The sequence below is a fragment of the Babylonia areolata genome, chromosome 21, assembly GCF_041734735.1.
Source record: "Babylonia areolata isolate BAREFJ2019XMU chromosome 21, ASM4173473v1, whole genome shotgun sequence".
Lineage (NCBI taxonomy): Eukaryota > Metazoa > Mollusca > Gastropoda > Neogastropoda > Buccinidae > Babylonia > Babylonia areolata.
The window spans coordinates 25,639,064-25,653,800 of record NC_134896.1 but is presented as its reverse complement, the minus strand read 5'-3'; the positions used below and the strand labels follow the sequence as shown (position 1 = coordinate 25,653,800).

The window sequence follows — 14,737 nt, the reverse complement described above, 5'->3', positions numbered from 1 at the left end:
AGATGTGTAAACGCAGGAAATTTAAAGTTAACAGAATCACTTGTGCTATTTGGACATGATGTGACAATAACAACTGATGCTGTTTTGTGTTTTATAATATTGTTTGCAAAGTATTACTTATATTTATGTAAAATTGAAGACAGCTTTCCACAAATATCAGTTTTTTTGAACAAATTAAAAACTCGATATAGAATTGAAGAATATAATGCATATATTAACTTTAACCATACCATTTTCTCTGCCAGATGGCTGCCTTACAAATTATTGATCACAAATGATAAGTAACCTGTTCATGATTAACGAAAAATAACCACCCATATTTATTTTCTTTTTATTGATATTCATAAGAAATGATTGAGGTGTTCACTTTCCGTAAACGTGTTCTAAGATACTTGACAGTTTGTATTCCTTGACAGCTTGTGTAAGATCTTAAGAAATGAATGATAATACTCCATGATGATAACCAACCAGTGTATAATCCAGCTGCTTGGCTGTTTCTATCAAAGTATTTATGGTGTTTGTTTGTTTGTTTTTTGTTCTTTGTTTGTTTTTTCTTCTTTATAAATGTCCATTAAGATGCTGTTGTTGTTGTAAAATGTCAACCTACCAAAATGGAATTAAAAAAATGTTTAAAAAAAAAAGAACCGTTGTTACAGACTTAGATAATCTGATTATGTTCACTATTGTGAGATTCAAACCAGCGGAGAAGACGAATCTTCATTTTCGTTTAGTCAGTTTAATCTGCGTCGAAGTTGGTGGAGTTCCTATTTGAAGGGGTTTTACGGAAGGGTAATGTGAAGTTATATTGGGGGGTTGAGGTGGGAGATGGGTGGAGAGGCAGGGAGGGGGGATAATGCCCGGTTTATTAACTCTTTCCATACGAACGGCGAAAGAGACGACGTTAACAGCGTTTCACCCCAATTACCATCATCAAAATATTGCAAGCGGAAGGCTCTTATACTGAATACGTGAATGTTGACAAAGAATACCACAATTCTGACGACGGAATCTAAAGGTTGGGTCATTCAGACACCCACTGGACATCCGAGGGGTCTGTGTAGAGGAGAAGAGAGGACTGGCCGTACTGAGTGAGTTAAAGAGACCGGGTGTATTTTCGGGCTTCTTGAATTTGAAACCTGTTTTGCAGTTGCAAATATCCTCAGTTCTTCGAAAGGTAACACAACAGTTTGTGACTAGTTTGGGATGACGAGAGAAAGTTTTTCGCTTGACCATAAGTGCTTTTATTTCACTGTATATTTTGATGTAGAAAAACTATATTTATTGGGTCTGTGAAAGCTTCGGTGCACTTGTGATGGTATAGCTTTGTTGTCATTGGTTCACCTGTAACCTCCCCAGGTAGGATGCTAAATTTATTGCAACATTACAGTCATAAATATAACCTTGTATCTTTAAATTTGCATAAGCAAGTAATGGTACGTTTGAGTAACATTTGATTTCCTTGCAAGAGAATCCATACCGGGTTTACCAGAAACAATGACTGACTGTTTTCCTCCCACAAAGACGAAAAAATTCCTTCTGAGTAGCACGCCTGCATTATCATTTCGTGGGATAGACGGGTAGATTTGTTCCATGTTTAGTTTCCATGTTCAGTTTCTTCTGGTTTTCTGAAAGTGTTTACGATCTCACTCATATCTCTGATCACTTTTCCTGCAGTGATTTTGGCTTCTGTTGTTCTTTTGGCAATTATTTTTCTGCTTTTCGTTGTTGTTGTTGTTTGACATTTCAGCATGTTTTTCGTTTATGATTTTATTAGTAACTTGAAATCTTGCTTTCTTTTTCATTCCGTTTGGTATTGCTTTACATAATTCTTTCCTGATTGCCATGGATATTTCTAACGAAAAACTAAAGATACCAGCTGCATGAAAACTTTGGTGTTTTTGACAGTTGTCGCAATGAAAACGATAGATATGTTGCTGTTGTTTTAAGTTGACATAAATCTAGATTTCTCGTCATACAGTGTTGAATCCACTACTTGTGTCTCTACAGATAATACTCTTTATGAACAACTGCTTTACAGTATTTGTTCTGAAGTGGATCATGGGCGTTAAAACTGCAGGTTGTTAAGTATTCATCTGATCGTTTAGTGTCAGTGATTCGTGGAAGTTATGCTGTACAAGTGTGTTCGTTTTGTATATATATTTGTGTGTGTGTGTGTGTGTGTGTGTTTATGAATGTGCGTGCGCGCTTGTGTGTGCATTTGCGCAAGCTCAAAGAAGCAGTGTTGGTTTAGTCACTTTGTCCGATGTTTTCAATATTTATCTTCAAGACATTTATCATGCGAATTTAAATCAGATGCAATGTAAAATAACACTTTAAAAAATCCTTTGAGAATTCATCGAATTTTGGTCATAATCACCCGCTGATTTTGGCTACAGAGAATTCCATAGACGTATGTGAACTCTTCAAGTAAGCATTATGTTGATGTTGGCTGCTTGAGAAAAAAGCCACAGTTTGCTTTCATATAAAAGATCGTCTTAATTTTGAGCACACGTAGTCGACTGACTCTTAAAAATTAATAACGATCCAAAATAATTGTATGGCTTGTCCATTGTGCTGGCTGTCTATCACGTAGCGAGAAGGCGTATCTCATTGATTGATTGGCGTGCCCAGTTCCAGGTACAACTGCGGCTGTAAAAGCATCAGGAGTGCCATTGACGTGCACCAATGCCCAATCATGTAACCATTCGCGTCACACACCCTCGAGGGAATACTCGTTCGCAGCCCGCTTCACTTTCACACCTGACAAACAGACGAATTCGGAGTGCCCCGATTTAGCCTGTCAGAAGCTGAGCAACAGCTATTCCCAAAGGAGAACAGCTAATTGCAGTCTCTGATTCTCCCCCCAACGCTCGATTGTAAAAGCTATCAAACGTGAAGCACCAGACTGAATAAAACCTGATGGTGTTTTTATGCTGGAAGGTGATGAGGTTGACAGTGATACCCGGCCTGTTTTGACCCCGAGAGGATGATTTAGTTGGGGATTTTTCGTTTCAAGCCTCCCACCCCTATTCACGTATTGGATGTCAGCTTGTGATCTGGTAAACCTTATCGGGTTTTATTTTCCAGGAGTTACGTCTTAATTCCTCAGAATATTTCTCGGAAGAGATTGTAACCCCAAAACTGTTTTCATATGACTCGGTGACAGAGAGTCCTTTTTTTTCTCCTGACCGCTAAATCACCATTTGTGATGAAATCGTTTTTTATCATTAAACAGAGTTTTTTTAAAAGTTCGGATGCCTTTCCAACGTGTTACAGACATTAGAAAGGAATGTCACAAATGTTCCATCTTTGTAGACTGGAAATTTGTATTTGTATTTCTTTTTATCACAGCAAATTTCTCTGTGTGAAATTCGGGCTGTTCTCCCGAGGGAGAGCGCGTCGCTATACTACAGCGTCACCCATTTTTTGTATTTTTTCCTACGTGCTGTTTTATTTGTTTTTTCCTATCGAAGTCGATTTTTTTTTTTTACAGAATTTTGCCAGGAACAACCCTTTTGTTGCCGTGAGTTCTTTTTCGTGCGCTAAGTGCATGCTGCACACGGGACCTCGGTTTATCGTCCCATCCGAATGACTAGCGTCCAGACCACCGCTCAAGGTCTAGTGGAGACGGAGAAAATATCGGCGGCTGAGCCGTGATTCGAACCAGCGCGCTCAGATTCTCTTGCTTCCTAGGCGGACGCGTTACCTCTAGGCCATCACTCCACTGTCATTATGACAAAAACAGTTCAGAAACGTTTTCCTTTTACTTTTATTTTTTCTTTCTCAAAACATCAAATAGCTGCATGATGGCCCAACACATTACGAGGGTCTGTCACATGTGTGTATGGCTAGATGGATTTTTTTATTTTTTTTTTACAGAAATCATGAGTGATGTTACCGCTTTTGGTTTAATCGTGATAGTATTTTTACTAACACTTTAAAGACACAACAGACAAAACGGTACTGAGTGAAACGAAAACAACTTGTAGGAAAGATATTTTCTGACACAGTATGCGAGAACTGTCCTGGTGCACAAAAAAGAGAGGGAAGCACTTTACCACGGCCGCCTACGTGAAGCCAGTATTGGGCCAGTCTGGAAACGGGGGAGCAAAATCGATACCCTTAGAACACACTCACAATTCCAACATGTGCCGATCGCGCTGGGTCTGTGAGCAAACGATCGTGGTGTTTGCTTATCTTCATTGTTGGGAGGGTTTGATGTAGAGTCGCTAAGCTCTGATACAGGTGCATAATTAAATTTGGATGGGTGGACATGACTACGACGTGGCCATAAAGGCGCGTGCGCGCGTAGAAATATATGCACAAACACACTCGTGCGCGCGAGTGAAAACGTACAAATACAGACACACACACACGCGCGCGCACGCACACACACACACACACACACACACACACACACACACACACACACACGAGCCACAAATGCAGCAAGAAAACCCCATAGGAAGTGGTTTCTGAACTCATGTACTTAAGCTGTGAGGAATCAGCTATTCATGAACTTGTATTTTTTTTAATCCAAAAAAGAAAATTTCTTGCTTTGGCGTCTGAGTTCAGCCACAGGCTTTTTCCAACCAAAACCTTTGCATGGGATCTTAAATCCAATAATTCTTTTCACATCCAAACCCAGGCCTTCTCTTTAGAGAACCACTCCCCGAAAACCCATTAGAGACCTTTGGATAAAAATGGGTGGGACGGAAAGATCGGGTATTAATCGACCGGAAATGACGCCCTCCCACGCAGCTTCCGGTCACCCTTTCGTAGATCGGAAGTGGGGCGAGCTCGTCACCCAGTCGAGTAAATTTGTCAAGAGCACCCTGGCTAGGACTTGTATCGATTTGTCCCCCCCCACCCACACACACACACACACCCCACCACCGCCTCCCCCCAAAAAAGAGTACTGTCGTTGTCATCGTTGTCGTCGTACATTCCTAGAGGGAGGGAGGGAATGGCCGGTGGGTATGACCGGCTCCAGCGAGCGAGTGGCACCATCGTTTTTTGATGTTGGGGTCAGCATCGATCATGGGAGGAAGGAGCAGATCAGATGCCGCACAGAACGGGAATCGGTGCTGTTTATCTTGTGTGTGTGTGTGTTGGTGGAAAGGGATACGGGGGCGGTGTTGGGGGTGAGCTGGTGAAGGGGGCAGAAAGAACACAGTCCTGTAAATGTGCCCCCTCCCCCCTTCAGTCTGTCGACATGCGCGAACATACATGCGCAAACACAACCATCATATTGTTGCATCTTCCTTGCGCAAAGCGTTTGGGTATGAAATTTCGCAGCAAACCCTAAAATCGGGAACTAACGTCTTGAGTTGGGGACAAAATGCTATAGCGCTTAATTAACACCGTGTTAGTGCAATTTTTCGGTTTGAAAAACGTCCTTCTGGTACAGGATTTACCCAAATGAAGTCAATAACATCATCAAAAGAAACAACACAAAAGTAACAACAACAAACAAACCGGTGAAAAGTGTTCACAAGAAAGATGAAGAAAAAATCATGTATTCTACAAATATGAGAGAGGGGGAGGGAGAGAGAGAGAGAATGTCGATGCAAATTGCAGAACATCTGGGTTTTCTGAATGAGCAAACATGGTCTAAAGGTTTAGAGCATTGGAAGTGTAGGGGAAGGGGTGAGAAATGGTGATGGAATGTAAGAAGCAAGAAGGGACATAGAATAGAAATCAGAAGAAAAAAAATTAAGCGGACGGGGAAAAAGAAGAAGGAAAAAGACGAAAGAAAGGAAAAGGAGGGGGAACTGATGGGGAGAGGAAAGACGGGACAGAGACTCGAGAACAACTTACAGTACCTTACTGTCATTTTTTTTATACAACTAGTTCATGTGCATAAACCCAGTCACATGCTTAAGATTGGTTGAAAAATGAAATGACGTCACGAAACTTCCTTTCATAGTGCCTCGCTTGGGCTGATATATATATATATATATATACATAAGAACACCTGCAACTTTTGCAATGATTCCATGCACTGGATGCAGACATGGGATCTTTCGGTCTCCCTGTATCACCTGACAAGCTCAGTCGTTCGAGCGTACAGGAATATACCATCTTGGGCTTCACAGTTCTTTTTCTTTGGTTGAAACTGTGGGTACTGTTGGAGGAATAGATCTGCATCTTGTATTCTCTGTTGAAAGAAAGAAAACTAACAGAGGCGCTTTTGAAACATTGCAAGCATAAAACGCTTGTGGGTAGAAAGGTCCTTTTGGAACCGGGAAATTCGGTGCAAATACTTAAGTGACTTGAGTCTGCTTATGAATACTCTTACAATACGAAACCGGGCCCATAGTACTTATTATGTGGCGAGTTATCACCAGATAGTACCCACTATTGTAAAAATGACATTGCAAACACACGGACGATGTTTCTAGCTCTATCAGTTGTGCAGGAGTGTTTGCTCCGTTCCTGTTTTCGTCCTTAGACGCAAACGACTTCTGTTCTTGTTGTTTCTTGTGGTATATTTTTTTTTCTCTCTGCTCATGTTTCAGAATCGTCGAAGTGTTCAGCAGAAGACTTCAAGGTACGATACTTTTCTTTTTTATGATATGTTTTGTATGCTTCAGAACTGCACATTTCTACTCTGTTTTTGTTTTTGTTTTTTTGTTTTCTCTCTCTCTCTCTCTCTTGGTTTATTTCCTTTCTTTTCTTCTGTTTCATTCTTCTTTTTCTTTTTCTTTTCTTTCTTCGTTTTTTTTAATTTATATTTTATTTCTTTACTTTCTGGGCTCACTGCATCATGTTCCCTTATGAAATTACCTCAAATGTTCTGTTTTATTTGCTTCGTTTTTTTTGTTGTTGTTTTGTTTGTTCGTGGGTGTGTGTTTTTTTTAATACTCTTTTAAGTCATTCAGTCAGTATATTTACCATTCCTCTACATCATGACAAGATCGATAGGGAATGCTTGCTGCTTGATAGAAATATATTTAAAATCTGCTGGGTTTTTTGTGTTTTTTTTTGGGTGGGGGGTGGGGGGGGGTCTTCTTTTTTTCTTTTTCTTTTTTAATCTATAGATAATATCCGAGCTCTGCACTGTGTGCTGACAGACTGTGATGTGAGTGAAGTCCGTGGATGCTCACATAATTCCAGAGAAAGAGAGAGAGAGGAGGGGGAACAAAAAGATGACGAAACTTCCCGGTGTGGTTTTGTCTGTGTTGTACTGAGTGTATTGGTTAGTGCGTGCATTCGTGCCCGTGTCTAAACTTGCGCGTGCACACGTTTACACACAGCAGCCATATGTTCATGAAAGAAAATGATGTTATTCAAGCGTCGCTCACTCGTGAAGTATACAACACTAACGATTTGAGGGGTTTGTTTGTTGTTTTGTTTTGTTTTGTTTCGTTTCGTTTCATTTGTTGTTTTTGTCACGACCAATGATACGAGTCATGCATGAGGTCCCTGAAAATAGGCGTTGCTATAACTCGTTCCCCCGAGAGGATGCCGAGGATCTTTCACTATAAATAGCATCCTCGCTTTCTGGAAATTATGTGCTAGAAATTTCCTCATTTCTATCACTCTCTTTGTTTCTGCCTTTTTTCATTGTTGTATCCTTTTTCTGCCTTCCCAGTTCATTCCCCTTTCTTTTTTCAAGCAAGCCTTGACACTTTTTTTTTTCGTTTCCGCAGTGTATGATGTACTATCTGCGCTGTGTTGCTCTGGCGATAAGTTAGGGAGATGTAAACACTGGGGTGGGCACTAGCTGCCCATTCTTCAGTGATATTTGCCTGTATAGCCTTTTTATGTATTTTTGTGTATGGCTTTGAAGTAATGTTGTTGTTTTTTTCTTCTTTATGATTTTTTGTAATCTGGGGGTGATAAATTAAGCGGAATGGCTGGCGTTCTCAGCATGGCCTAGTCTTATTTGCCATAAGGAGTGAAATGGTTGGGATACTGTGTGATGAACTGTTTTGTGGGTTTGTCGTGGGTTTTTTGTTTTGTTTTTTTTTGTTTTTTTTTTAGATGTGACAGTTTTATATTGACGCGGTTGAGCATTTGTATGGTTTGACAGTCTTGATATGGCCCTGTGCGGTCGGCTGGACGATAAGCAACAAGAACAATGCTATAACTGGTTATGAACAAGTACTCAACAGCCCAATGCCCTTTATTCGCTTGCAGTTGATCGATATGATACGTGTGTATAGTTTGTGGGCCCCTAATCGGGCATTATGCTGACCTTGCATAACCGTCAGTGAAGCTAGTGTTTGATGAGCACGCAATAGGTGTAGATCTAAACAGGAAGTAGAGTCTAAACAATGATGATGATGATGCTAATGACATGTCGCATTAGCCTGCATATTATGTCCTCAGTTCAGCTGGCTGTCGCTTGATTTGGATCCTTGTTGTTTTTTTCGGTATTAATCAACTCTATCTGTAACGCATTTTTCACTTTTTTTCATTCAGACAGAGGGTTACATACAAAAACATAGTATTATAATCTGCGAAGTAACAACAAATATCAGTCATTCCCCATTAAGAGTTATATCGGTATATATGTGTGGCAGAGGTTGTGATCCATTTCAAACATTGCTTTCCAGGTATTGTCAGCCATTCAAATTTTGCTTTCCAAAGGCTTTCAGCTGATACAGACATTGCTCTCCAAAGGCTTTCAGTTGATACAGACATTGCTCTCCAGAGGCTGACAGCAATTTCAGACATTGCTCTCCAGAAAATGTCAACTATTCAAAGGTTGCTTTCCAAAGGTTTTCAGTTATTTTAGTAATAGCTTTCCAGAGGTTGTCACAGCTATTTCAGACATTGCTGCAAAGATTGACAGCTGTTTCAAACATTCATTTGCAGAGGCTGTCAGCCATTACAGATGCTGCTTTCTGAAAATGTCAGCATTTAAGGATGTTGTTTTCCCGAAAGGTTCTTCTTTTCTTTTCTTTTTTACTTCTTCAACAAAAATTTACAGAGTCAAGTATGATCGTGCATTTGGAATTTAAAACAGAACACTGTTCCATCTGCTTCAGAATGATTCGTGGCAGGACAATGACTATTCATCAATATATTGTTTACATAAGACAGTTTAGTTCTGTTTCAAATTTCAGTTCTTGGCTGAGCATACAAAATATCGCCCATTTCTGCACGAATTTATCACATTCCTTAATGATTTTTGTTTTTATGAGACCTACCGACTTGATTTGCCTGTTTGGGGTTTTCTTCCTCCCTCCCTCTCTCTTTCTTTTTCAATTGTGGTGCTGGCTTTCCTTTGTTTATGCTGCTTTTGTTTAAGAGGTTTTGCTGGCATCATCTGTATATCTATAGTTAAGAGGCGGTTTGGCGTTGGACTTCTGATCCAGTGTTCACCAGTGATCAGAGTTCGAAGCCACGTTTCGGCATCGTGCTGTGTCCTTGGGAGAGTCACTTTATTACGATTTTCCTCACTCCACCCAGGTGTAAATAGGTACCTGACTTCGGTTGGTGAATGTCCACACACACACACACACACACACACACACACACACACACACAAAGCGACGGAAGGAGAGAGTTGGGCCCTACCTTCCTGTTCTGTTCCGACCCCAGTAAATGTAAAGTCACTACCCAGACAGCCGTAAAAGGTTATGGGACTTCTAACTTTTTTCTTTCTTTTTTTAACTTATTAAACTTACCTGTAGGCCTGTTTGAGGTGTGTGTTTATGCATGTGTGTTTGTGTGCGTGCAGTACAAGAACGACTGACCAAACAGATCGCCGTGGCCATCACAGAAGCGGTACAGCCCTCAGGAGTGGGCGTTGTTATTGAGGCCTCGTAAGTCTCTTGTTTGTTTGTTTTTGACTGATACTGTGCATGCTTCGTGCTCCTATTAAGTCTCTTGTTTGTTTGTTTTTGACTGATACTGTGCATGCTTCATGCTCCTATTAAGTCTCTTGTTTGTTTGTTTTTGACTGATACTGTGCATGCTTCGTGCTCCTATTAAGTCTCTTGTTTGTTTGTTTTTGACCGATACTGTGCATGCTTCGTGCTCCTATTAAGTCTCTTGTTTGTTTGTTTTTGACCGATACTGTGCATGCTTCGTGCTCCTATTAAGTCTCTTGTTTGTTTGTTTTTGACTGATACTGTGCATGCTTCGTGCTCCTATTAAGTCTCTTGTTTGTTTGTTTTTGACTGATACTGTGCATGCTTCGTGCTCCTATTAAGTCTCTTGTTTGTTTGTTTTTGACCGATACTGTGCATGCTTCGTGCTCCTATTAAGTCTCTTGTTTGTTTGTTTTTGACCGATACTGTGCATGCTTCGTGCTCCTATTAAGTCTCTTGTTTGTTTGTTTTTGACCGATACTGTGCATGCTTCGTGCTCCTATTAAGTCTCTTGTTTGTTTGTTTTTGACCGATACTGTGCATGCTTCGTGCTCCTATTAAGTCTCTTGTTTGTTTGTTTTTGACTGATACTGTGCATGCTTCGTGCTCCTATTAAGTCTCTTGTTTGTTTGTTTTTGACCGATACTGTGCATGCTTCGTGCTCCTATTAAGTCTCTTGTTTGTTTGTTTTTGACAGATACTGTGCATGCTTCGTGCTCCTATTAAGTCTCTTGTTTGTTTGTTTTTGACCGATACTGTGCATGCTTCGTGCTCCTATTCTCTTTTTTTTTCAAATACGGTTTGTTTAATTTTGTCTTTGTGTATGTGTGGAGAAATTTTGTTTTTGTCCCGTCACATACACTGGTGATTGTAGACAGTGTGTGTGTGTGTGTGCGTGTGTGTGTGGTGGGGGGGGGGGGTGTTTCCAGATCTCCGTTTGCTTTGCTTATTTCTCTATTCTTCGCTTTTGGTTCCGATATTATGGGCCTATCTTCCCTTCCTTTCCTTTTTTTCTTGTTTCATTACGATTTGTCTAACTCCATCTCTCTCTCTCTCTCTCTCTCTCTCTCTCTCTCTCTCCCTCACTCCCTCTCCCCCCGACTTTTAATTCATTCAGTCGTTAATTTCAAATTAGACATTCATTCCGATCATAACGAGTGCAAGCCGACACGTGTTCAACACATGTCGATCGACACGTGCACAAGAGTGGGGCGGGGGGGGGGGGTGAGGGGGGGGGGGGGAGGGTAAGGGTGATGGGGCTTGGAGGTTGTGGTGAAATGGGTTAAGTTCTTAATAAGAATAACATGGGAAAGAGGAGGAAAAATCCATTTGGCTTCAAGTGACTAAGTAAAGAAAATTTTAATAGAAAATAATAACTAGCACTTGTTGATGACGAAGGCAATATTGATTATTACGCTGCTATGCAAACGTGTGCCTGTGGGGGTGATCATTGATTGATTGAAAGTGCTTTTCATTATTTTTGTTTTAAGTGGGGAAACACACACACACATACATACATACGCACACACACACACACACACACACACACACACACACACACACACACACACACAAACACACACACACACACACACACACACACACACAAACAAACACACACACACACACACACACACACACACACACACACACAGAGATGCGCATGCACATGCGCACGCACGCTCAGACATACAGACAAACACATATAGACACAAACAGTGCACACACATACATACAAACATACATCAGCACGCACGCAAACACGTACACACTCACATATACGCCCACACTCACACATACATGTAAACGCATGTGAACACAAACACGCACACCCACAAACACACTTACTACCCCCCACCCAACACAGATACACACACACACACACACACACACACACACACAATCACACACTTAGAGTCGCACGCCTGCGCGGGCACGCGCAAACGGTGTGTTCACACGCGCGCGTTCCATGTATATGTACATGTGCAGATGTACAGTGGGAACTGTTCGTCTTTGTGATGCAAGGAGCTTCATTTTATTGGTCTAGGTTCCATCCACTGACAACGACTGAAACTCATTCCGACTTGCCTGGCTTTTTGCTTCAAATGGCACTTTTTCTTATATTGTTGTTTTTTGGGTTTTTTTGTTTGTTTGTTTGTTTTTCCTTCGATTGTAATGCCAGCATTCCGAGAGCAGCGGTGCGATTGACAGTCTTTTTCCTGTCTTTCTCTCACTGTTTGTGTTTTCTCTGTGTGTGTGTGTGTGTGTTTCTCTCTCTCTCTCTTTCTCTCCTCTCTCTCTCTCTCTCTCTCTCTCTCTCTCTCTCTCTCTCTCTCTCTCTCTCTCTTTCCGCCTCTTCCCTTCTCTCTCTCACTCTCATTCCACACTCCACCTCCTCCCCTCTCCCCCTTCACCGTTCCTCCGTCACCTTCCCACCCGCTCTGTCTACTTCCCATTCAAACACACACACACACACACGTACACACATCCACATTCACACCACCCACGATTGTGCGCACCAAAATATGCTACCAACCACAACACGTACGATAAAATACAAAACAATGCAACACAACACATCTCTATTCATCCAACTAAAAATCAATTGCGCTGACCAACCACCGTGTCGCTAGGACTGTGGTGCCACACACAATAACTGTTTTCAAACGAATGATGTATAACTCCCATCCCACTTGTTTTTCTTTTCTATTCTTTTTTTTTCCAGCCACATGTGCATGGTGATGCGAGGAGTGCAGAAGCTGAACTCCAGGACCTGTCACCAGTACCATGCTGGGAGTCTTCAGGGACGACCCCAAGACCCGAGAGGAGTTCCTCACCCTGATCCGCAGCTGAGCTGAGCTGAAACCTAGCTGCTGAACCTTGCTGAACATTTTGTTGAACCTTGTTGAACATATAGCTGAACCTTCCAACCAGTCAGCCATGCAACCATCCGCCCTACCCCTAGAACCCCCCCCCTTCCCCCCACCTCCCGCTTCCCTACCCACCCCCCTCTCACCCTTCACTCACCACACGCACAGCTTCGCTTTGCTGAGGGCTGTATTGTCTTGATCTTGTCATGTCTTCTTCTGCCCAAGTCTTTTAATAACAGCAGTTGTCTCCTCTGCTGTTCTGATGGTCATAATCGGACACGACTGACTATCATATATACATACATACCTCTGGTTTGGGGATGGTGTCTGAATGATGTTTAGAGACGTTTTTCTTGCTTTTTATTTCTTTTTTTTTCTGTTTTTAAATGTTTGGGTTAGGGGTTAGGGGGGGTCAGCTGAATCTCTGTGGGTGTTTGATCGGGATGAGGATCGGGATTAAGACAATTATAATGATAGTGATAATGATAACAACAACAATGATAATAATGATAATGATACAGAGCGTTTCCATAGTGCTTACCTCGCGGCTCAAAGCGAGTGACATGGAATATTTAATGATGAACACACGCACGCATACGCACACACGCACGGATGCATGCACGCAGACCAACATGAACACGAAGAAGTTATCCAAAATTTTGGGGTCATGGGGTAAATTCTGGTCGTTCTTTAGTTTTATCTATTCATTTTCATGTTTTGCTTGTTTGTTTTAGAGTCTGGCGTTTTTTTTAAAAGCATGTTTAAGACTTATATTTGTTGAGTCATCAGCAGACGTTTCTGACTGCCTCGTTTTGGAGCCAGATAGGCTGCCTGAGATGACTTGCACTAATTATCTTTTCTGCTGTGTGGTGTGTGTGCGAATGTGCATGTGTGTGTGTGTTATATAGGATCTGTGTAAATGTTAGCGTATGTATGTGTGCGTTCATGCTCGTGCGTACGCGGTGTGGGAGCACACTTGCAAGTTGTTGATCTACATGTACATATGAACATTGCTCTGTGAGAGAGAGAGAGAGAGTGTGTGTGTATATGTGTGTGTACCAATGTAAACTGCAGACCAGCATGTACATACTCGTTTTAAGCATAGCTCTGTGTGTGTAGGATGGGCGGGAGAAGGTTGTGTGTGTGTAGTGTGTGTGTGTGTGTGTGAATGAACGCGCGGCTGTCGGTTGCTCATTCTTGGCGTTTGAATGGTACTCCAGACTATGATGTTGAGAGGAAGCTCGGATCCTTTCACTGCATACCTTGATGGTGATAGTGATGGTATTGATGACAATAAGCCGGTTGTGTTCTTCCAACGTACCTCCTGCATGTTCATGATTATGATTATCGCTTGAAGCCAGTTACACTACTCTTTACCCATTTTCGATTTATCCGAGGATGATAAAGAGATTGGGTGAGGAAAGATTGAGGAGTTGTGTTTCGTGTGAAGAAAGTGAAATGTTTTTGTGCATAAAGAATTAGACCCATGTCACTGCTTTTTGCTTGCAATGTGATTGTAGGTTTTGTTTTAAATCTGTTTTATCATGCTTCCTCGGTGATATTACCAGTTCTTGTGATCGCGAACATAAAGGTGACCAGTTAAGAGCTTCATAAAGTCAGGGAATATTAATGATATTAATGTCTCGCGTGTGTGTGTTTGTTAATTTCTCGCGTGTGTGTGTTTGTTTGTTTGTTGTTGTTGTGTTCTTGTTTGTTTTTGTGTGTTTTTTTTGGGGGGGGTTGTTTTGTTTTTGGTTTTTGGTGGTGGTTTTTTAGTTGGATTTTTTGTTGTTTGTTTTTGTTTTGAAATAATGGAGTTTAAGAATACAGGTTGTGATTACTTCAGAATGATTGTTGATTATATAATGTACGCATGTTTTTGATGTGTGCACCCTCTTTATCTGTCTCTGTCTCTCTCTCTGTCGCTCTCTCTCTCTCTCTCTCTCGCTCTGTCGCTCTCTCTCTCTCTCTCTCTCTCTCTCTCTCTCTGTCGCTCTCACTTTCTCTTTTTCTTTCTTTCTCTTCCTTTTTTCTTCCTTC

General features: G+C 41.4%; 1 protein-coding gene across 1 annotated transcript in view; it reads left to right on the top strand.

Annotated features, from left to right (window-relative positions):
- LOC143296028 (GTP cyclohydrolase 1-like) overlaps positions 1-14,529 on the top strand; it is a 31,466-nt gene extending 16,937 nt beyond the window's left edge. The window contains 4 exon segments of the mRNA XM_076607773.1: positions 6,522-6,553; positions 9,695-9,779; positions 12,553-12,601; positions 12,603-14,529. Coding sequence (XP_076463888.1) covers positions 6,522-6,553; positions 9,695-9,779; positions 12,553-12,601; positions 12,603-12,680 — 244 coding nt within the window. The 3' untranslated portion in view covers positions 12,681-14,529.
- The last annotated feature ends 208 nt before the right edge of the window (positions 14,530-14,737 follow it).